At 43.4% G+C, this 24,089-nt stretch overlaps 1 protein-coding gene across 1 annotated transcript; it reads left to right on the plus strand.

The window, feature by feature from the left end:
* The first annotated feature begins 17,071 nt into the window (after positions 1-17,071).
* On the plus strand, positions 17,072-18,618 carry LOC119143342 (claudin-8-like). Its single transcript, XM_037377521.1, has one exon. The coding sequence runs from the start codon at positions 17,222-17,224 to the stop codon at positions 17,894-17,896; it is 675 nt and encodes a 224-aa protein (XP_037233418.1). The 5' UTR covers positions 17,072-17,221; the 3' UTR covers positions 17,897-18,618.
* Positions 18,619-24,089: the final 5,471 nt, after the last annotated feature.

The following is a 24,089-nucleotide window of genomic DNA, read 5'->3' on the forward strand; positions in this document are numbered from 1 at the left end:
GGGATTAGAACTAAAGAGGTGTGCTTTCGGTCACACTGAGTTCTTCCCCATATTTCTTATTCCCCTTCATCCATCTATATCACATTTGCTTGTTTAGTCTCCTTATAGCTACACATAGTGTCTGTCATTTAGTAAAGGATGGTGCTTTCTGAAGAATTGTGAAGGATTCTCACCTGGCTTGTTTTTCACAAGAACAAAGAGTCATAATTGTTCACACCTTCCTTACAGAGGGCAAATTTGACTTTAACATGTTTCATACATTTACTGCAGAAATACAAAAACAAGACAGATGAGAATTTGCCATCAGTACCACTAGGAGCAGGCAGCTTTTTAACATGTTTTTCAGCCATTACCTATTTTATCTGTAATTTCTGGATAGAAGCCAAGACTATTCATTTTGCCTAAGATTTTTGGTCAGAAGGTACATAATTTTTTTTTTTTAACTGCTCAGGAAAGTGATTTTAGGGTTAGTACTATTTTTTAATAATTTGAATGGAATTTGTTAGTCAGTGTTGCTAGAAAAAATAGTATTATCATTGCTACTTGATAGTAAATTGCTGTAATATTTGAGATGTAACAATTCAAGACATAGGAATTGTTACTTGACACTAATCTGATGGTCCAACTTAAAAGCTACTAGTAATTTTTACAGCTGCATTATAATATCTTCCAAGAGCCCTGATACAAGATTTATTTTGTATTAAATGGTTGTGTATATATAGTACAAACGGATGTAGTTATTAGAGGTTTCAAATCCAATCAACTAGAATAAATTTAACACCCCTGACGCAAAAATCCTGTTTAAACTATCAGGCATAAGTACACAAAGTGGTTCAGTGGGTGTAGAGTGGACCCTCGAAGTATTTGCTCATGTTTTAAGTCAGTCTTTCCCAAAGACACACTGTCTAAAGCTGGTAACTGAGTTGCCAGATTTTTTTACCAGATTAGTTATTTGTGCTGGCAAAGCAGTTCTTCACCATGGCCAGTAGCACTTTGCTTAGTTGGGTCCTTAACCCCTGTAAGGTCCCAAGCCCCACCGGCTGAGCCAAGCCAGCGCAGCCCTGAGCTGGTTGCCCCTGAGCACACCTGCGTGCCACACGCCCTGGCACGGGGCAGCTCCTGGCTGTGGGTTAAGGGCATCCATCACTGGGGAAGCCCAGGGGAGGCTGCTGGCACCATTTTTGCTGCCTGGCTGTACGGGGCAAGAGCACCGGAGGACAGATTTTGGCAGATCTGGTGGTGGCCATCAGTGGGGTGGTGGGAATGGCCAAATCCTCTGTGGTGACTCCAGCCGTGTCAGGTCCCAGAGCTAGAGAGAGCTGCTGGACTCCTTGCCTATGGCTGGAGGCAGTAGGAGCAGGCGTGCTTGCTCTCCTGGGCTTTTCTCATGGCTCTGCCCTTCATCTCACCCTGTCCCTTCCTGGGCAGGAGAGTCTCAGTTTGGTCCTCACAGGCTCGAGTGAACCCCTTCTGCCTCAGTAAGGAAGCTCAGGCTGCAGCGGGATGCCAGGAACAGCTGTAAGTGACTGCGGGAGCCCTTACAGGCTCTTGCAGAGCAAAGGCAAAAGGTTACCTTGAATCGCTGCTGCAGGCATGCTCTTTAGTCTCCTATCTTTGGGATTGTAAGGGAACGCTATTCTGTCTTAGATCAAAGTAAAGACATCTCTTTTCAAGGTTGACTTCTCTAAATGATCCAAATACAACCTCTCGTTGTTCTGAAGCTGCTGGGTGCCTTCCAACAGTCAGAACAGGGGAGGTATTCCAAATCTGGAGACATTTCAGCACAGGAATCTTCAGGCTTTTTTCCCTTTTGCCCTCAAAATCAAAGAAATGGAAACAAAAATATCCAACCCACAATGGATTCTACCTACGCTTTTGTGCAGAAAAGCAGGAATCAAATCACTGTCCCACATAACCTTGTCTCTAAATTGGAGACATGGATTTGATGGATGGACCACTTGGTGGATAAGGAATTGGCTGGGTGATCACTTTCAAAGAGTTGCAGTCAATGGCTTGATGTCCAAGTGGAGACAGTGACAAGTGGCATTCCTCAGGGGTCACTATTGGGACCAGCACTTTTTAACATCTTTGTTGGAGATATGGACAGGGGGATTGAGTGCATGTACCCTCAGCAAGTTCGCTGACAACACCAATCTGTGTGGTGCAGTTGACATGCTGGAGGGAAGGGATGCCATCCAGAGGGATCTTGACAGGCTTGAGAGGTGGGCGTGTGTGAACCTCATGAAGTTCAACAAGGCCAAGTGCAAGGTCCTGCATGCGGGTGGGGCAATCCCAAGCACAAATGCAGTATGGGCAGAGAACGCATTTGGAGCAGCCCTGAGGAGAACACCTTGGGGGTGTTGGTGGACAAAAGCTCAACGTGACTGGGCTACATGCATTTGCAGCCCAGAAAGCCAACTGTATCCTGGGCTGCATCAAAAGAAGTGCGACCAGAAGGTTGAGGGATGTGATTCTTCCCCTCTACTTGGCTCTTGTGAGACCCCACCCAGAGTACTGTGTTCAGCTCTGGGACCCCCAATATAAGGACATGGGGCTGGCCATAAGTCCAGAGGAGGGCCATGAAGATGATCAGGGGGCTGGAGCACTTCTTCTATGAAGACAGCCTGGGAGAGTTGGGGTTGTTCAGCCTAGAGAAGAAAAGGCTCTGGGGAGACCTTACAGCAGCCTTCCAGTACCTAAAGGGGCCTACAGGAAAGCTGGAGAGGGACTTTTTACAAGGCCGTGTAGTGATAAGACTAGTGGTAATGCCTTTAAATTGAATGGGGGTAGATTTAGATTAGATATTAGGAAGAAATTCTTTACTGTGAGGGTGGTGAGGCACTGGTACAGGTTGCCCAGAGAAGCTGTGGATGCTCCATCCCTGTTCAAGGCCAGGATGGATGGGGCTTTGAGCAACCTGGTCTAGTGGCAGGAGGTTGGAACTAGATGATCTTTAAAGTCACTTCCAACCCACACCATTCCATGATGCTATGAGAATTGATGCCTCTGATCTTGCCCTGAATGGTTTGGGTTGCTTGACGCTCGCCCTGTTGGATACCCTATTCAAGAACAACTTGACTATTATTGAAGTGCACGTCTCAGTGGGCTACACTGGATGTTTGTGGACTGATTTGTGTGCAGACTTTTTGACTCATTAGTTTTCTTAAGAGATGGTAGCTATTGCCTCCAGACATATGCCCTATTACTCTTCAAGTGCACTCCCCATGCCCAGGTCCATAAGGAGGGAGCTCAGCAGCCACTCTCTTTTACAGGCACCACGCAGCATTTCAAGCCTGAATTAGCAGAAACTTTTAAGAGTAGCATGGCCCTGCTCCCTAACCCTGTGTATGGGCCTGAAAGTCTCTTTTACCAACGTGTTCAGAAACCAGGCAGCCAGTAGGCAGTTTTTATATCTTAATGGCTTCTAAATTGCTGATGATTTAACGGAAAGGGAAAGTGAGCTGGAAATGCTGACAGTGCAGGTATATATTTCAGGAAAGCACAGAAGAAAAGAGACTTCTCAGTCCTTGAAAAGGATCATAAGCATGATGTAACAGAACACTGAATTTTTGAGGCACAAACCACATAAGTAATTTTCTGAGGCTGGACAGCTGTAACTGGCTTTTGTCACTGAACAGAGATAACCATACTGTACTTAGCAACCTACATCTGATGAGTATTGCAAAGCCTAATTAATAAATGTAATGTGCTTACCAGCTGACAAGGGCTGTTGACAAAGTGCTAGGTATTGTCATGCTTAATTGTGGGGTAGCTGACATTATAGCCATAAAGTGGAAGATGCTTAGGTACTGCTGAGGTGAGAACTGTGTGAAGCAGCTGGACAGATTGCTATTACTTAAGTATTGCCAAACTTCACATTTAGGGGACCATATATGCCTATAAACTGTATTTTTCTGTTTTGATATTGATTAGTAGAGGTGACCTATCACTGACTGTGACCTCACACAGCTCCTTTGCCCTACGTGTTTCCAAAGGAAGACTTAAGAATTTGGGTATGAGAAATATCACATTAATTAAATCCTGCAATACTGTACAGGGTCTTCTGTTTATCTGTCAGTAGATATGAAGGGGCGCATGCCCTGAAGCATGTGTGTAGCTTGTGGATGGACAGACTGTGTGGAGATAATTTTGTGTGCTCAGCAGAGGAAGAAGATAAGTTACAACAGAAATCAGCTCACCTGGAGATGCTGGGACTCCCAACCTAATCTGGAGCTCCGCTGGGGCTCTGTGCTGTGGTATGGTATGTCGTGGAGATATATTCTAACACCAGACCTTGGGTGATAATCTAAGGCCTCACACTTGTATCCTTGGCTGGGAGAGGAGAGAAACAGCAGCTGGTAGAGAACTAGTGAATCCAGGCAGAACTGAGGGCAGAAACACTCCTGGGACAGCAATTGATGGTTTCAGAAATCCTTCACCTTCATCTCCTTGGACGTTGGTTGATATATGTCCATAAATTATTTTGGTCAGGGGTATATTCAGCCCTTTGCTCTCTATGTTGGTGTGAGCACCAGTATATCACTGTTCGGGGGCTGAAATAGCTTCTGTAGGCACCTGCCAAGTGCAGGTGCATCTGGCTATCACCAACATCTACTTGTGGTGTTCCCCTCCAGCAGTGATGTGGTGGCAGAGCACTTGATGCAGATATCGTGGCTTTTCTCTTCACCTGGAGGGACAGCCACATGAAGTATCCACTGGGATAGCTCTTGGTATGGGTTCACCATCTACTTTGGGAGGAAGCTCGTGCTTGCCCTGGCATTGTGCTGGAGGTCACTACTACACAATCCTGCAGTCCCTGGGCATTCAAGTGCAGGAGTCCAGGGGGCTGGAGGGGATGCAGTGCCTCTCTACTCCATGTGTACTCCTGAGTAACAGCATTGGCTAGCTCTTCCCAGGTGGGATTGAGGAGTTGTCCTCACATATCACTGTCACGGTTGTTTCCATGGAGCTCCACAGTAGCCAGGCAAGTTGTGCAAGGGCAAAAAAATGATCCAGCCTGTCCTCTGGTCAGAACTCGAGAGGTCTCTTGTTTCAATTTCTTTGGACAGTGTGACTTTGCATATGTCTTCAAGAGGGGTAATAGCAGGATCCCGTATAGCACTTGATACTAGAGAAACTTTGTAATAACTGATGAGTAACACAGTATTTGATACTGTAATTGAAACTCCACTGCTTATTCTCATTATTATTGGGCTGTTGCAGAGATAGTCTGGAAAAGTATTCAAAGCATTTATTTTTAGTAGATTTTCCCCCCTTTTGGCTTTATACATAATTGAAGATATCCAGAGTAATCGCAGAATCATTTGGGTTGGAAAGGACCTTTAAAGGTTACCTAGTCCAACCTCCACTGCAATGAGCAGGGACATCTTCCACTACATTAGGTTGCTCAGAGCCCTGTCCAACCTGATCTTGAATGTTTCAAGGGATGGGGCATTGACCACCTCTCTAGGCAACCTGTTCCAGTGTTTCACCACCCTCATCATAAATTTTTTTTTTCCTTATACTTAGTCTGAATCTACCCTCTTTCATCACAACAGGCCCTGCTAGAGTTTGTCCCCATCTTTCTTATAAGCCCCCTTTAAGTGCTGCAGTAAGGTCTCCCTGGAGCTTTCTCTTCTCCAAGCTGAACAACCCCAACTCTCTGTCTTGCTTCATAGGAGAGGTGTTCCATCCCTCTGATCATTTTTGTGGTGCTCCTCTGGACCTGTTCCAACAGCTCCATGTCTTTCCTGTTCTGACGGATCCAGAGCTGGATGCAGCGCTCCAGGTGGGGTCTCACCAGGGTGGAGTAGAGGTCCACGTCTCTTCCCACACCTCTCGAGGGGATGGACCTCAAGGCAGGGACTGGGGGAGCAAAGTCCCTCCCACAGTAAGAGAAGATCAGGTTCGTGACCATCTGAGGAACATTAACATACCTAAGTCTTTGAGTCCTGATCAGATGCATCGCAGAGACCTGAGGGAGTTGGCTGATGTAGTTGCAGAACCACTGCCCATGGTATCTGAAAAGTCATGAAAGTCAGGTGAAGTCCCTGGTGACTGGAAAAAGGGAAAAATTGCACCTGTTTTTAAAAAGGATAGAAAGGAGGATCCTGAGAACTACTGACCTGTCAGCCTCACCTTTGGGAAGATCATGGTGCTTGGGAAGATCCTGGAACACTGCCTTCTAGAAGCTATGCTAGAGCACACGGAAGACAAGGAGGTGGTTTGAGACAGCCAGCATGGCTTCACCAAGGACAAGTCTTGCCTGACCAACCTAGTGGCCTTCTATGATGGAGTGACAATATCAGAGGACAAGGGAAGAGGTACAGCTGTCTTCTATCTGGACTTATGTAAGAACTTTGACACCGTTCCCCTCAACATCCTTCTTTCTGAATTGGAAAGATATGAATTTGATGGATGGACTGTTCTGTGGATGAGAAACTGTGTGGATGGTCACATCCAGAGGACAGTAGTCAACAGCTCAATGTCCAGATGGATATCAGTGATAAGTGGTGTCCCTTAGGGGTCTGTATTGTCCCAGTACTCTTTGATATCTTCATCAGTGACATAGTGGGATTGAGTGTACCTTCAGCAAGTTTGCAGATGACACCAAGCTGAGTGGTGCAGCTGACACATCTGAGGGTGTGCCATCCAGAGGGACACGGACAAGCTTGAGAAGTGGGATCATGTGAACCTCACAAGGTTCAACAAGTCCAAGTGCAAGGTCCTGCACCTGGTTTGGGGCAACCCCCAGTATCAATACAGGCTGAGGGATAAATGGATAGAAAGCAGCCCTTCAGAGAAGGACTTGGAGGTACTGGTGGGTATCCCCGAGAGGGAGGATCTATCCAAAAAAGGGTAGATACAGAGTAGGTATAAAAAAGAATTTTTTTACGATGAGGGTGGTGAAACACTGGAACGGGTTGCCCAGAGAGGTGGTCAATGCCCCATCCCTTGAAAGATTCAAGGTCAGGTCAAACGGGGCTCTGAGGAACCTGAGGTAGTTGAAGATGTCCCTGCTCATTGCAGGGGGGTTGGACTAGATGATCTTTAAAGATCCCTTCCAACCCAAACTGTTCTATGATTCTATGATGACTGAAGCAAAAATGTTGTTGAACCCTCAGCCTTCTCCTTATATGTTGTTACCAGTTTGCCAGTTGTGTTCATCAAGGCAGCGGGGGCGGGGGATATACTTTCTTTGAACTGCCTTTTCTGGCTGACATACCTACAGAAGCCCTTCTTACTATTCTTGTTGTCTTTTGCTATGTTCAGCTCCAGCTGTGCCTTGGCCTTCCTGACACCACCCGTACACAACTTGGGCAGCACCCCTGTACTCTTCCCACGATACCTGTCCCTGTTTCCACTGTCTGTGCATTTCCTTCTTGCCCTTTGGTTTGACCAGCTGGTCTCGATTCAGCCATGACAGTCTCTTGCCTCCCTTTGCTGATTTCTTACACCTTCTTAATACTGAAGAAAGAGTACTCTGTGACTGCAGATGGTTCTAGGTGGCTGAAACCAAGTGAAGGCTCTGTCTGTGACTTCTCCACTGTCCTGTGCTAGGGGCATGGCATAGATGAATGCTGCTTTTTTTTTTTTTTTTTTTCTTCTACTGATAGACAAGGAGGCGCATACACCTACTGGAGACTCAGAATTAGAGAAATGGTCCATAGTTTGAGGCCTAAGGCTGTTGCTTTCTCAGTCAAGTCTGCTGTGCAAGGCAGGGACATGGCTATGGTGCTGTGGTGCTGCCTTCATTTTCCTTCAGCAGCTTTTACAGCCTCCCTTTCTAACGGCTCTGTGTGTCTCTGTGTGTCCCCCCGTGTGTCTGTGTGTGCCCAAACGTGTGTGAGAAGGTGGGAAAACACTGTGTGTGGCAACTCGCTTACCTCTTTAAAAAAAGTATCCGCGAAATGGAGAAATGGATTTTCATAAATTACTTTCCTTTAAAAAGTTTATTTTGTTGTTTTTCATGAGAATTTTCATATAAAATTCAATTCAGTAATACTTTCATTATGCAGGGAGAAAGGTTTTGGCTTTTTAAATAGATCACATGGAGAAAAATGGTGGCTTTTTATTTAACAACTTCTGTTTTAACTTTCACTGGTGAGACTTCTAAATTAAATATTTAGTATTTCTGTCATTGTTTAAATATTTCATTTGGAAATTTCATCTGATAATGAATTACATTGACAGAAAAGAACATTTGTTGCAGCATATGTTGTTGTTAAAAGCCAAACCCGGCTTGGATTGAAAAATATTGTCCTTGAAAAAATTGCACCCGGCTCTTCTTGCATTCCCTGTGTGCATCCCAATCTCGCACTCCAGCAGAACAGGTCATAGAGATGAGCAAAGAAATGTTGGAAAAAATTGAACATTTTCCCAATTAGGATAAATTTAACTTATCAGAGGAGACGCAGTGTCACAGCACTTATAATGTTTCAGGATTGCTATATCTCTGAAAAGTATTTTTGTTCAGTACTTCCATGAAAGTAAGAGTGCATTGTGCCAGCTGAACATGTGCCATCCGATGGTTTACATTTTAATAGACTAAATTCAAATGTGAGTTTGCTGGCATAAGCTTTTAGCAGAAATCTGGGAGAAGGTGGTGATCTAAAAGGCACAGTTGGTAAGGCTGCAAACAAATATAAAAACCACCACCAAATGTGCAGATGCATTCTGCATTGCTAAAGTGCTGTTCGTAGCTGCCCTGCAATATCATAGGTCTGACTCACACCGAGAGGAAGCAAAGAGAAATTTGGGCAGAGACTCTTGCCTGAGGCAGGGTGTCTGTTCCACCTTGGTACACAGAGATCAGCCAGATCAGGGAATGGGGGAGATGGGAAGTTCTCAACATTGAACCGTCACCATCAGTACACTTGCAGGATACGGGGGCAACAACTGTATCTTGAAGCCTGAGTGAGGTGAATGACAGTTTGTGTACGTACCTGCAGCTTTCTTAGAAAAAGAAAAGGGGTTGGACAAGTAAGAATGGAAATCCAAGGAGCTGCACCACACAAGGAGCCAGCACCTGAAGCAGCTGGAAGCCAAAAACTTCCTGCTGTCGTTCAAGTAAAAAAAATAACAACCCAGCATACTCCAGCCTCCCCAGATGCGTTCTTGTCCTTCTCTTCTCTATCTTTGTTTCCAGCTGCTCTGATAGCACCAAACGTTTATTGTTACATTTTTTTTTTCTTTCCATGCCTTTTGGTGAGCAAACAACTTTGTTTCGAATATGGTTATCACTTCCGCTAAAACATCTTTCAGAAAAATTCTTGTGTGTTTGTTTAAATACTATGAACTATACTGAAATGTCAAGAAAGTTCTTCCTTTTTCTTGCCTCCACTCATCTGTTTCATCTAGAGCTTGTTTTATTTAGTCATGCAGGTATTTCACAGTAAATATGTAAAGATTTTTTGTGCAGGACCCCAACTAATTTAATAGCATGTTGATCTGTGGATAATATTGCAGCTGGGACACTTTGCCTTGATCTTGAAGAGTTTTGGCATTGTAAGTGTTGCTATTACTGGTGTTGCTATTACTCCATGAATGGATCTCCTGCAGGATTCAGGAGGGGTCCACCATGGGAAAACCTGGCTTGTGAGAATATTGCCTACCCCTGGCTCACATTACTGATGAATGCAGCAGTGGAAAGCCAAAAAACAAGGAGAATTTGCAATAAATGAGAAAGTATTAACCCAGAAGCAAACTAGGACGTATGGATTCCCAATCAGATTGGAAAAAAGTGGCTGAAGGAGAAAGCATTGAAATCCCCCTTTATATGATGTTTTGATCCTCCCTTCAGTTTTTAAAGGCTTCTTAGTTATATATACACCTGCTTTAAATGCTTTTTTTCTGGAGCACTGCTGACAATTATGGTGTTTACAAGGAGAAAGCTTGGTCCTCTTCGAATTTTGGAAAGTACCTTTGGGGGGGGGGGGGCGTGTCACACCACATATGAAGAGTATTTAGAGTACGAGCCTAAGTTTTCTTCCCTAGGGCAGCACTCCAAACAACCCCAACTGTGCTTTCCTAGAAGTACCCAAGCCTGGATTCCTGAGCTGGACTATTTCCTGACCACGGTGTGTCCTCATAAACGCAAGCAAACGATTCCTGCCCTTGTATTTTTGCAGATGGTGAGTTCCTGTGTGTGTGGAAACACCAGCTCCTTCCTTACTGCTTCTGGAACGTGGGACCATGGCCAGGGTAGGCAGTGAGTGAAAAATGTTTGCAAGCAGCAGTTGCCTGTCATCTCTCTCCTCCCAGAGTGCAGGGCCATTTATCAGATGTGGCTAGTGAAAGACTGTAATTAGCACAGACTTCATAGCAGTGGACTCCATGCTCTGCAATGTTATTGCAGGCTCAAGGGGCTTTCTTTGTAAAAGAGCTTGCATATCTATGTTGTCACTTCTACTGTCAAAACCACGCTGTGGAGACTGAATAGGGAAGCGTTTATTAGCGCTAGAGCACTGCTAGCATCTGCGTGGGCTTAAGACATAAGAAGAGGTAAGGCTTGGATACGAGTCGATGCTGCTGCATCTGAAGGCAAAGAGAGCTCAGGCACAGCTGCTGAGAGGAGCAGTGACGCCAGCAGTGCCGGGATGTGCTTCGAAAGATTTGTGGGAGCGCTCCAACAACCTGCCAGCTGCTGGCTTCTGGCACAAAACGTGTATCACGTTACAGCAATTGTCATGCAAAGACTAAAACTCTAGAGTTTCTTTTGGCCTGCTTGAGGATATTTATCGTGTTACTGATTTGTCTGTTCTTTTTCCAGAAATCATGCCAGGCTGTGATAATCTGTTTTTGAAGATGTTATTTTGCTCATTTACAAAAATCTATTAGTGCTAAAGCCAGGTAAGCTATCGCAGAGGCAAAAGCATGCTAGAAAATGTCTGGGATACAAGCCTGGATTTTTTCTAAGAAGAGTAAATAAAGAAAATCAAGAAAAAGGGTGGGGAAGCCTCTCGAGAACACAGAAAACCAGAAGCAAGAAATACATGTTGTTTGTATTAGTGTCAGGTCTTCACACCACAGCATTACCTCCAAAGCGTGGGTGTGCCCATTCTGTAGGTTGCGGATTAACTGCCATGCTAAACCAACCCTCCCCTTCAGTCTTGTTCTGACTTCACACAGCATATATTTTGAATTTGTGGGTTTGCTTTTCTGAATCCCCTTTTCCTTCCTTACCCTTAGGTTACTACCAATAACTGCAATTTCACTGTTATGCCTCAAAAATGTCAGACCACTTCTATAATATATACATTATCGTGACGATCATTTTATTACACCAAAAGATTAAACATTATTAACTGAATTGAAAACAATCCTTATCTTCCCTTAGCATTTTCTCTGCTAAACACTTAATATAGATTCTAGGCAAGCAGGTAAAACTGAAGTTTTGCTCTCATTTCCACCTGTGAAATCCCGCCGCAGTCATTGAGGCATCTAGGGTATAACAGAAGACAAGCATTGGCCAGTTGTTTCTGTCTTTGATGAACTATCATCTCATGAAAGTCTTATGATGGGCAGCACTTCACAGCAAGAATGTTAGGAACGCTAAAAATAAAAGCCTGGGGAACTTTTAGAAAAGAAAATTAAATGTAATACAGTGATGCTTCCAACTGGGTTGGAGCAGAAAAGCCACAAATGATAGGTTTTGTCCGGAGATGTAAAACTTTTAATCAGACCATCTTAGGCAAGATTGCATTTTAAAGAAGGTCTGGCATCTGTAAATTGTAGGCTAATTGCAGGAGATGCTAGAGAATGCTACTGAGGCAACCACCTGAACGGGATAAACTGGGATTTAAATTTTCTTTCAAACACATCAATGCTTTTTCTAAAACAATGAAGAAATATATTCATCTCAGACCTTCATATTAGCGATCATGTCTCTTTCTGCATGAAGAAAAAAGCAACTTTATACAAAATACTTCATGTTTCTACTCATTTCACAGCAGATGGGCTGTAGGTTTCAGTGAGTGTAAGCTAGGGATCTGAAGTCAGAGGTCAGCTTCCCAATGCTAGTCTGGGGCAAGAAATGTCCTATAGCCTCCTCAGGGTGAGTCTGTCTCAGTGCTGACATTCCCTGACATCTGCCTATGAACTTTATCTAGTCCATTTTTCAAGCCACCAAGGGGATAGCTTTCCATCCCTTCCTTTAGCATGTCATTGTCTGCTATTAATTCTTAGGAAGACTCAGCAACGTAATAGGTCAGTTCTTTGTATCCAGCACTTCACGAGGTTTTGGCTGTCTCTAAAGGTGTGCAGAGACAGACAGCATAGGAAATTGTTGCCTCTGATGCTCTTTAGCCACTGCCTATCTTCAGATATCCTATTTTTGAACTTTGTGTCCCTGTTCCAAGTTAGGCAAATTTTCTGCATTAATACTTCACAAAACAAACAGAAGTTAAAAGCAGGGAAATTGAAATTTCTGCACCGCATGTTAATCCAAGGGAACATCATCACATTGTCATGGATTTTATATATGGGATTTAAAGCGTGGGGAGCAAGAGAGACAAATGTGTAAAGTTATTTGGGATATTAGGCAAAAAGATTTTCTGCAGTGCTTTTACATTACTAGTCAAGGATTATTATTTTTTGCTCTTCTGTCATTGTTCCTTTTGCCATCTAGACAATGGCATCATGTTAGTGGTAAGTGATGGAGAGAGAAGGAACAGGGGTAAAAGCTACCTCAACTGAAAAGGGGTGGCTCTTCAGTGAAGCTGATAATGGATGTATGTGACATGTAAGTGACTCTGCTTGCACTAGATATGCTGAACTGGCTTTTCACATTCTGCTGCATTAGGTAAAAGATCTTGGAGAAAAATAAGTGCCAGGTTACAGTGTACCTGGGGCAAGCCATGCTGTGCACATCCACTGACACAGTAATAATAGCATTCCAGGAAAGAAAATGCTGAACAACTTGTCTGACATCAACACTCGTCTGTTTTTCCATAAGAGCATCAATGATCAGGATTCTTTTCAATTTGCTACTGATGCAGGGTGAGATTTTTGGAGGTGTTGAGCAACCGTGTCTTCCCCCTCTCCCCACCTCCTCCTCAGCATCGGCGATTGCTGTTAGCACTTCACAACTCTGGAGTTAAAAAATGCTGTATGCTCAGGAGGAGGAAGGACATCATGCTTAAAACATATTTTCCTGCTGTATTTTATTAGAATACACCTTTAGTGGCTGAAAATGGGTCATGACAGGGACTTGGGGGCTGTACTGCCCTGCTGGGGAGCAGTGGGCTCCCCAAGAAGCTGTGAAAAATGGTGCTAAATGGCAGCTGAGCTAATCACACGGTTATCTCCTCAGTTCAGCTCCTCCCCAAACTGCATGCAACATGCAGAAGCCAAGCCATGTAAGAGTGAGAAATCCCTTCTCGCTCTCACACAAGGGGATTCATTGGAGAAAGGTGCTACCAAAGTGTCAAAGAGACAGGGAAGTGTCCTGACCATGGGGTCCTGTTTGAAGCTAACGGACAGACCACCCAAGCCCACTCCTGAAATGCCGTGTATTTTCTGCTCAGGCAGTGCTGTAGTTGCTTTAGGTCCACATTATTCATCAAGACTACAGAACAACGGGTGCCTGCAGCTGATTTACTCACCCGCTTTGGAGAGGAGAAAGGGGAGGAGGGCAGGGATGGGAACACTGAGCAGGAAAATACACAGGTCAGAGAGAAAAGCTTGACACTGACTTTAAGGATATTAATTTTTTAACATAGTGGGAAAGGAAAGGAAGGGAAATGGTTAATTTGTGTGTGCATATTTGTTTTATAACAAAATAATAGGATCCTGTGGCCAACAGTGGAATATGATTAGTTAATCACAGGTAGTTCTGATATTTTCCCATAATGAAATGGCATGTTTGAATACAGAGAACAAATAATGAGATTCTTGACTTGCCCCCTTCCTGTGTTTTAATTGTAAACAAGCAGATGCAATCCATAATGCTAAATAAGATTTCTCCACATTTCTTTCTGAAAATGGTTTTAAGCAAGATAAGGCACTAAAATGTAATCCTTCTAAGAATGTGCAAATGCTGAATCCTTGACACAAACACAATCTAACCATGAATTTGTATGGAAGCTTTAATGGTTTTGTAAATTAATCAATAATGTGGTTAAATTATATTTGCTCAGCTAATTATTTCCCATGTCCTGTAAATTAGAACTTCAGTAGTCTGTAAGAAAAATCAGTCCTGCTGCTTGTATTGCATTTGTGTTTACTTACTGATACATTATTAAAGTGCTTGTTTATTTGTTCTGCTATAGGCGGGTAGCTTTTTCTTTGCTGTTTGAGTGGCAACCATGGAGCTGCAAAGCTGTGCAATGGTAATTATATTATTATATATTTAATATGCCAAATCCATTTTAGCAGATAAATACTGTGCATTTATAACATTTCCTCAAACTCCTCCTTGTCTCACACTTGCGGGAAGAGGATTTAACCACCCTCTTCCTCCAAGAAACCTTTGGGACGTTTTTGATAGCTGAAATGGAACTTGCTTGGGTTCTTGGCCTCCTGACTTTGAATGGAACAGCTTCAAGCATGGGTTGGCTTAGATGACACCCAGACACTCCTTCTAATTTGAATGATTCTGTGATTCTATGAACCCAGTCATCCAAGAAACTTTCCCCACTCAGTTTTCCCAAAGTCCTGTACCCAGACCCCCATCACTTACAGGTCTGTATGACAGCACTAGCTTGCAGCATGCAAAGCAGCAAATTGTCATTTCAGTTACACAGATCCAGATGCTCTCACGCTGTAGCAGTCTGTGCAGTTCCTATGTCAATACAGCAAGATTTAGAGTGGCCTCTCCAAATTAATGTGTTGGGAATGTACATTCTGCCCAACAGAATCAAGTCATCCCTTATGGCTGGCCAGCAAATGACACCCTTCACACGAGATCAGGGGTTGCAGCTGGAGAGGAGGAGAGCTCTTACCCACCAGTGCTTTGCACCTGCATGCCCTCCTTCCGAAGGTGGCACGGGGTGACACGGGGGCCTTCATGGTCCCTAACGCAGGAGGCTATAGGTCCCCTCCCTTGCCTTGCTCACAGACATGGCAAAAGGGGCTTGAACTGCCAAGGGCAGCTGGCTGATGGCAAGCAGGAGCCCAAACTGCAAATACAGCTGTGTGGCAGGAGAAATGCCGAGCAGACAGTGTAGTCGCAACTAGATCAGGTACCGCTAAGCACCACAGCAGTAGGAGCAAACCTGAAAAAAACAGACACCTGCTTGGCTTCTCAACCCTTCATATGCTTTTGGAGCTGCCATCAGATGAACTGCACTTTTCTGTGCCTCTGGATTAGGAAAGCCATGCAGACAGCAGGTTTGATTTCACAGATATAAACAAAACCAAATGGGCAGAATGGAAAGTTGCCTGGTCACAAATCAGGGCTCAAGGGACCAGAGATAGAAGGGGAGGTTGCCTGCTTTCATCACTTTAGCATGTCTTTATAGCAGCAGCCTGCTGCAGAGGTTGGAAAAGCAGGTGGATATGAAAGCCAAACTGAATGTGGAAAAGAGTCATAGAGTGCATCTTACTTTCCCTTGCCTCCTAACCATAGTCTTATGCACACACAGAAACACACTTAGGGAGCATAAAATACTACATGCAAGTGGGACTTTTACCTTTTCTTTATCATTGATGTGCCAACAAGCTGGCATATTTAACACTGCACTGCTCAATTTTTTTTTTTTTGCATTCTCTTTCTGTTGTTGAAGATACATAAATAGCAAGAAAAGAAATAGAGGCAAGAAAGTTCAGATGAAAAGCAGGACTAGTATTTCAATATCTAGCTAATTACAACCTAAATTGATCTTTTACAGTATAGCGAATTAGTTCTTGTTGCAATATATGGAGTACTACTTTGTAACAAATAATCATAGTTTATACCTAATTTTTATTTTCCATGTTAAGGCACAAACAGAGATCAGGCTGAATATTTTATGCATACATTTGTAGCTATATGGATTTGTAAAAAGAATCCACTGTTATATGCCTGGGGTTTTTTTCTGGATTTTTGACTGGTTTCAGTTGCTCTGATTTTCCCAGATTTCTTCACTTGACATTTTCCAGGATTGTCTGCTGGTCATATCATACAAGGACTCTTGAATGAACAGTTCATCTGCTCTCCATAGTTACTATGCTTAAATTTTTTTTTATAAAGTGAGTTCTTTCTGAAGTATTTGTACATGGATAGCTCTAATAGGAGATTAGCTCTAACACCTGGAGAGCCATCGCTTTCCATTGCACTAGATTCCATCATAAGGCAATTGCTGGGTTTGCTTTTGCACAGGAAAACAATTTTTTACATAGCTTAAATCACCATTCTGTAGACCTGATTGTGCAATCATTTAAGCATGTGGATATCTCCAAAAGCCTGCCTATTCCCATATCACTCAGTAGAGCCACAAAAATGTATAAAGCTATATATGTGTACAGGTATTAGCAGGATTGAGGCATTTTATTGTTCCTTTCTACCTCTTAAATGGTCTTTTGCAGCTTTGATTATCCTCTGCAGAACTGTTTCAGGTTCAGAGTTACTTTATCTTTATCCTTTTGATTTGCTTTGTTCCTTGATCCTGTCACTCCACTCTCTTTCAAGCTTCAGAACAAAAGTACTTTTGGGAGCAAAGGCCCTGTGGCAGGGAGCACAGCTCCCATTTCTTCCTGGCAATTTGCCACCAAGCCAAGCCGAAGCAGAATATTCTTGCTTGTTCAGTGCAACAGCTTCAGTAATTGCATCAGTGCCCACCTAAGTCTCCCTAGTGAGACCAGTCCATTTCCTTAGCACAGGCAAACCTGTAGGCAATAGCTAGAGTTGAGCACAGAACTTTCTTTTTTTATTATTTATTTTTTAAATAAGTCACTTCAATGCAAAGCATTTTCCTCAGCAGGTACTTTTATCCTAAGTGGCTCTTGCTGGTTCACACACACCCTGTCCTTTCTCTAGCTGTGGAAAGTTGTTCCACTTGATTGCTCAGTTTGCCTCTTTGAGTCAGTGGTGGCAGGGGAATTATAAAGGCAATGAAGGCGCAGCCAAGTCCCAGGTACTGTGTGCCAGATTTAAGCTGATCTGAAGTCGTGCAGACTGGCTCTGACACTTTCTTTGCACAAGGGACAACGACTTTCGGAAAAAGTTGCTCATTTTTTTTGGCCAGCAGTGTGCGCCTGACTGAGGAAACCTGCTGAGGTGTGCTCGCTTTGCAAAGGCAACATGATCGGTGGTGCTTTGCAGATCGCTGGGCTGCTTGTTGGTGGCATTGGCATGATTGGGACATTCGCTGTCACGGGCATGCCTCAGTGGAGGGTGTCTGCCTTCATAGAGAACAACATCATCGTGTTTGAGACCATTTGGGAAGGCCTGTGGATGCACTGCATCAGGCAAGCCAACATCAGGATGCAGTGCAAAGTCTATGACTCCGTGCTGGCCCTCTCACGGGACCTGCAGGCATCCAGAGGGCTGATGTGTGCTGGGTCCGTGCTCTCATTCCTCGCTTTCACGATTGCCATTACTGGGATGAAGTGCACACGGTGCACGCAGAGCAGCTGGCAAGCCAAGGGCTATATTATTCTGATGGCTGGGATCCTCTTCATCCTCTCCGGTGTCGTTGAGCTCATCCCGGTCTGCTGGGTTGCCAACACCATCATCAGTGACTTCTACAACCCCATGGTCAACATTGCACAGAAAAGGGAGCTTGGAGAGGCCCTTTACCTGGGCTGGGTAGCTGCCTTCTGCCTCGTTGCTGCTGGAGCCATATTCTGTTGCTTTTGCTGCTGCTGTGAGGAAACCAGAAGCTACGGATACTCTGCAGCAACCCACTACCCCACTCACAGCCAGCATCTGCACAGCAAGACTGAAAGCTCATACTCCAGAAGTCAGTACGTCTAGATGCCTCCTACCTTTTTCTACTTTTGAAGCATTCGATCTGGATGGATGGATTTCAGCTTCTGCACAAAAGGGCAGCTAGAAAGATGCTTTTCCCTTCTGCTCTGCAACTGCTGCTGCTGGGGCCGTGTTTTGGAGCTGCAGTTACCCGCAGTGAGCTCTGCTGTGGTGGTTAATGCTGCAGCATGGACAATTTTAATGCATAGCGAGGTGAATAATATTATTTTAATAGTAACTTCTAATACCTTTTGGGTTGTGTGACGCTGCTTTGGTTGCATTTTACGTGTAAAACAGTAACAAAGGGCTTAGAGTTCCACTGTGATATGAAATTCTGGTCTATTGCAAAGAAGAGGGGAGTTAAGCACCTGGGTGGTTTTATTTCCTGCCTGGGAAAGAGGGGATAACAGTGAATAAGGACAAGATAATAATGTTTAAAAGAAAAGCATTCACTAAGGGATTGATTTACTGTAGGTTTAATGAAAGGTTCCATGAAGAAGTTACTCAGCAGGGGAAGGTAAGCTGGAATATATGAAAAATATCACACATTTCAGAGAATAAACTTAGCTTAATGTTCGTCCTCAATATTATCTTTCTGGTGAAAGTGAATTTTTCTTTTGTAATCCATATAGGTCAAACTTATTCACATCCCTCTTTTTAGAAGCAGCAGTATTCCTTTGCAAACTCCTTGTGGCTTACTACATTTTGCAATATTGCACAGATCACAAACACCGTGTTGGCTACTTATCACAGGACTCTGTGATATATATATATTTTTAAGAAGTGTCTTTTGTGCAGTCAGGCCAGTATTTTTGCTGATACCCACTCACACCAGCATAGTTTATAGACATAAAAACCATAAACAGTGATAGTAATTTCTCACAGTTCACATTAAAACAAGCTAAACAATATTTTTACTAGTAAGATCATGCACCTGTGATAAGAAACAATGTAAAGAAACAAAGTCTACCAAAAAATAAATAGTTCCATACAAATTAATTTAATAAATGACCCAATTTAATCAATAGTAGTAATATTTTAATAGAATTTTGTAACCAATGAATAAGGTGCAACTCCAGACCCACAAAAATCAATGGAATTTTGCCTTGTCTTAACTGGGAACACAATTCAATTTGTCGTGTTTAATGGAGAATAACATTCTTGTTCTAGAGTTTGATTGACTGTTTTAAATATTTTATAGAAAATTTATTATGTGATCTGTACTAAATTCCTTAGAATATTATCAGAAACTTCAGAAGCAAGTTCTTCATAGGATGCAACTCTGAACAAGCTAGAAGAAATCAAAATCTGCTCTAGAACTCGCTTCACAGTGTTTGTAAGATACATAGATACATGTGCTTGACTATGTAATTTTATTTTTCCTCCTTTTTAAAAGCAAATTATTTCTACATATGTATATGTGTAATATGCATGACCATCCCATAATATAGTAGTGTGTGGCTTTATTTCCTTTGTATTCTTTCATTAATGTTTATACACCAGCCCTGTGTCTTTTTGGGGGGAAGAGAGTAGAGGAGAAAATCTGTTGTTAGAGGGACTTTTTGAATATCCTACACAGAACACATTGCTAGAACACCAGGGTTTATAACGATGTCTATAATAAAATCTACTCCCTAGTTCATCCCTCTGAAAGGTAGGTACAAGATCTTACTCAGAAAACTACATGTGTATGTAGCGGTGCACTGCAGTTGTCTCTGCTGTCAAAACACGGAGTGACTCATACCGTATTCATCTACAGGACTGAGGCAAGCCTCATTGAAAAGTGAGGTAAGCATGACATCTCTGTAAAAGCCCTGTGTACATTGAACACTACTCCAGCGTCTGCTAGTAGTATCTGTTCCTGGTGAAGCACACACTGATCTAGTTGTACAAACAAAAGAAGAGACAAGAAGACTATAAAAATACTTGTAAAACTATCCACAGGGCTAACAGGAACACAAGTCCAATGGACTGTGAGTGGGACCCTGAAGTTTTTGAAAATCTCCTTTAGAGATCCTATATATGCTGCAAACGGTTTACTTTATTGTAACATACGCATATTATTCCCCTTTAAGTACCTCCCATGCACATCCAGACATTTCCTTTAAATTGTATCTCACCCACACCTTCAAAAGAACTGAAGTGAAAGTTTCCATTTCAAACAGAGCTGCCCTCCCTCAGGTTTGTGCTTGAAATAAACCCTGAGCAGTCTGAGCAGAGGGTCCCATCTATGGGCATATATCCAAGCAGAAAACAACCGCCTGAAACAATAAACCTTCAAATGTTGTATCTAGTAATTTACAACTCATTTTTGTGCTTACAGACAAGGTGAATTACTTGGGAAATAAGCAGTATTGCCTCCATAAATGAAATCAAGGGTATCTAGCTTGTTCCCCTTTGGGGTGTTGCTGCGCTTTGGGCACTTGCATGCATTCCTGTGATGTGAAATGGATGTGGAGCCTTTCCAGGTCCACCTGGTGCCCTCTGCGAGGTGTTACTGAATGCACAGCTTGCAGGTCAGAGGAAAGTAATGCTTGTTTAACTCAGATGAGTGAAGGTTCAAGATTTCAACCACTGCTCCATGATTGAGCAACTGGGCTTCCATTTATAATGAGCCTTTTCTGAAACTCTCCCCTGCTACTGCAACCGTTGTGGAGGTCTAGAGGGTAGGTCTGCTACCTGCATTACTGGGCACTGCTTTCGTTAGAGCTAGGCAGTGAGGTGGTAAACACATGGACGGCAGCACTGCAGCAGTTTCAGGAGCTGTTTTGTGCAGGCAAGGCAGAGTTGTAACAGAGACTGAGCGTGTGTGAGCTCCTGTTTCGCAGAAGAGCTCCTGTTTTTTATGAGACTGAATCATCGGGGACAGATGAGGTTATCACACATCTGCAAATCTAGTAAGGTCAGCTGTATATAATGGATTTGTCTGTCTCTTTAAGGTGCAGTCCTGAATAGGTATTCTACTCCATGGTTTTGAATATACATGGTGCCTATATGTGAGAGTTCATTTGTAGACTGTTTGCTTTCTGTTCAACTCTCTAACAGGACTAGTAAAGAATGATAGAAAATGGATCAAGGCAAGGAGAGGCCATACCTCGGGCCTCGCAGCCAGGAAAGCTCATTACGGAGGTATAAAAATGGCCTTACTGTGTCAGCCTTGAGATGTATGGATATCTGCTGCTGCCACTGTCGGGGGCAGGTGCCTACAAAGCAGCAGGAGGCGAGGGCTGGTGAACAGTTGTGCTTGGAGGTACTGTTCCTGCTTCCAGCCTCCTGTGCTCAGGGTATCTTTGGGCTTAATGGAACTGCAGGCTTGCCTGGAATTTAAGCCCTTCACCAAGGGTCATAGTCTGACCCTACAGAGCAGATACAGTGGGCTTTCTGAGCATGAGTCATGGTGCACAGCTCTCCTTGCCTGCTGAGCTGGAGGAAAGGCAGCGCTGGGTAACTCCAGCCCTGTGAAGGTCTTGGCCAGTACCTGCAGTCCTGATGCAGGTATGTCTACTATCCCAGTCTTGCCTTGCAGTGCAGGGTTGAGCCTGTGAATTAAGCCTCTCAACCAATGCCCACCTTCAGTCTGCAATTTGGATGCTTCTAGACCATGGACTTTGCCTGTGACTCTACCAAGGATCAACCCCGAGGCAGCAAAGCAAGCTGACCCCTTGTTAACCATGCTGCCCTCCCACTCCTCCCACTGCCCTGTGGAACTGGTGGCTGTAATACTTTGCTCAAAGTCTCAGCAAGGAACTGACACCTAAGGGATGTAGGCCATTGACAGTCCTAGATATGTGTTGCCTGAGAACTTAGAAGGATGATGCCAGCTCATTTGCCTGGGTGCCATCAAGAGTCCCACCAGAACCATCAGTTCCTTTCACTAGTGGGAGGTGGTCCATGTAGGGATAAAGAGGACAAATAGGAGCAGAAGACAGTGTGACTGGAGTTCATTCTAGAAAAGGTAATATCCATGTAACTAGTCCATTGCTCTTCTCAATGAATAAATATGCCAAAATGATTTCTGAGAGACATTTGTGCAATAAAACCTTCTAGAGGTGGATACTCTGCCGTGTTCTTAGCCATCTCTCCCAGTACTTAATTATAATTTTCACAGAAAGGTCTCCATGAAGCTAAAACTTAATCTCCTCACTGCAGGCTGAGGCTGCTCCATTTTTTCTTGTCCCAGCAGCAGCAGGTGTAGAAAACGGACTACTGCTTTCCTTTAAAGCAGACAGCCTTTTCCGTATTTCAGGACCATTACCAATCCGACCTCTTGCACCTGTCTTGCTTAGCTTAATCATCTCTAACTCTTTCCTCAGTGGTATGCTCATTAAATTTCCCCCCATACTTGTTTACTTTCTCTGGTTGTTTTTGGCTGCTCCGCCTCTTTCTTTAAATTTGATGCCCAAAACTGGACAAAGAATCCCAGAGAAAACCTCACCACTGCTCAGCACACTGAATATACTTATTGCACATTATCATAGCGTGGGGTAGATGATTCACAGAACCAAGCAAATACCTTCCTTGAATATGTTGAATGCATTGCAATTCTGTTATTCCAGGCCTCCAGATCACCATCTTTCCTGCACTGTGGGACTTAACCGTTGGCAGTACATTGGCCAGCTGGGTGTATAGCGCAGGATATCAATGTCTGGAAATAGGAACATGATAGTTCTCCTTCCAATATATCCTTTTGTCTTTTACTCATTCATAGATTATGCATCCGCATTACATTATTTTTACTCTTCTCCATCCCTTCAGCGTCTCTGTTAATTGCCCACTGCTGTGTCAGATGCTTTCTTAAGGTCCGACTGGATTTTCTCAACTTTTATTTTCTGGAAAATGTTACTGAACAAAACCTGAATCTAAAATTGCTAAGTCCACACTACATTTTATTTAACTTTCCATTTACTTCTAGGTATTTATTATTTTCTTCAGAATGGATTTAAAATCCTCTTATACTGTTAGATTCTGACTAATGAGTTTCTAGTGCACAGGGTTTTCCACCTCCCCACTCATTCCCTTAGTTCCGCTGTTCTCCAGACGCACAGACCACTCCCAATGTGACACATATGCTAACAGTCCTTGCTACCAGATTTGGAACTGCACATGCTGAACTTCCTTCAGTAGAAATTACTCTTTCTTCAGTTTGTGCTCATAAAGTTTTGGATTACTTTTTTTTAATCTATCTTGGGTACAGTATTGTAATTCTGTCACAGTCTCCTATATCCTTGGTATTACTTAAATTCAAAGAAGAGGTGTGCTAACTACCTTTCTTAGAGCCCAGCATGCCTCTTCCTTTGCTGTTCTACATTACTTGTATCCCTGTAGCACCTTGTTTATTCTATTTTTTGGAAAGCCTAATTTTGATTGACTCTTTTTGGGTCTCATTTCCCCCTACATTTTCTGACTTTTTGATAGATTTTCTTTGGTGGTTGGTTACCTTTTCTGTTCTTCTACCAAATACCTTCTCTGTGGGGTTATTCATCCACTTGAGTATCAACCTTCTACAAGTCTCTCCTTTCCTTCCCCAAGGTACTCACATTCCAGACACTTCCTAAGGAATTTTTAAGCCTCATCCACATTCATGTCCCTAAGCTGCTCAGTCTAATTAATAAAGGAGAATGTGATCAGGATCAGAGGAGCTCTCCCTCAGTGCTCCAGGCACTTTCACCTCATTGGCAATGGTCTTCTGCAGAGATACAGATCCTCGCACCTTAATGATCCTTCACATACCATTCTCTGCCTCACAATGTGAGCAGTGTTCCATCCCAACATAAAAGCATCAGATCTGCTGAGGACTTTCCCTCCTCCATTTTATAGTTGTTGTAAAGTCAGTTTGTATGTACCAGACTGTTCTCTATCTTTTTTCCTTCCCTTTTCCCCAACTGCCAGCCCCTTAACTGCCATCACATGGTTGGCAGAAATAGTTATTAGACATTCTTCCTTCTTCTGAAGTATTGCACTCTGTGCTAAACTACACATTTCAGATCTGGATTGAAAGCAGCTACTGCTTGATCATGGAGAAAGAACTTTATATTTTGGTTGGCTACATAGTATGCTGCAATCAGGAACAGCACTGGATTGTCCGTGCAGGGAAGCAGTGTGCTGACATTGGTGAATCATTTGTGCCCTTGCAGGCTGTGGGTTGTCACTGTGCAGAGACACATCAGCCCCAGGAAGATGCATCAATGTGCAAAATTAT

This window comes from Falco rusticolus, chromosome 2, assembly GCF_015220075.1.
Source record: "Falco rusticolus isolate bFalRus1 chromosome 2, bFalRus1.pri, whole genome shotgun sequence".
Lineage (NCBI taxonomy): Eukaryota > Metazoa > Chordata > Aves > Falconiformes > Falconidae > Falco > Falco rusticolus.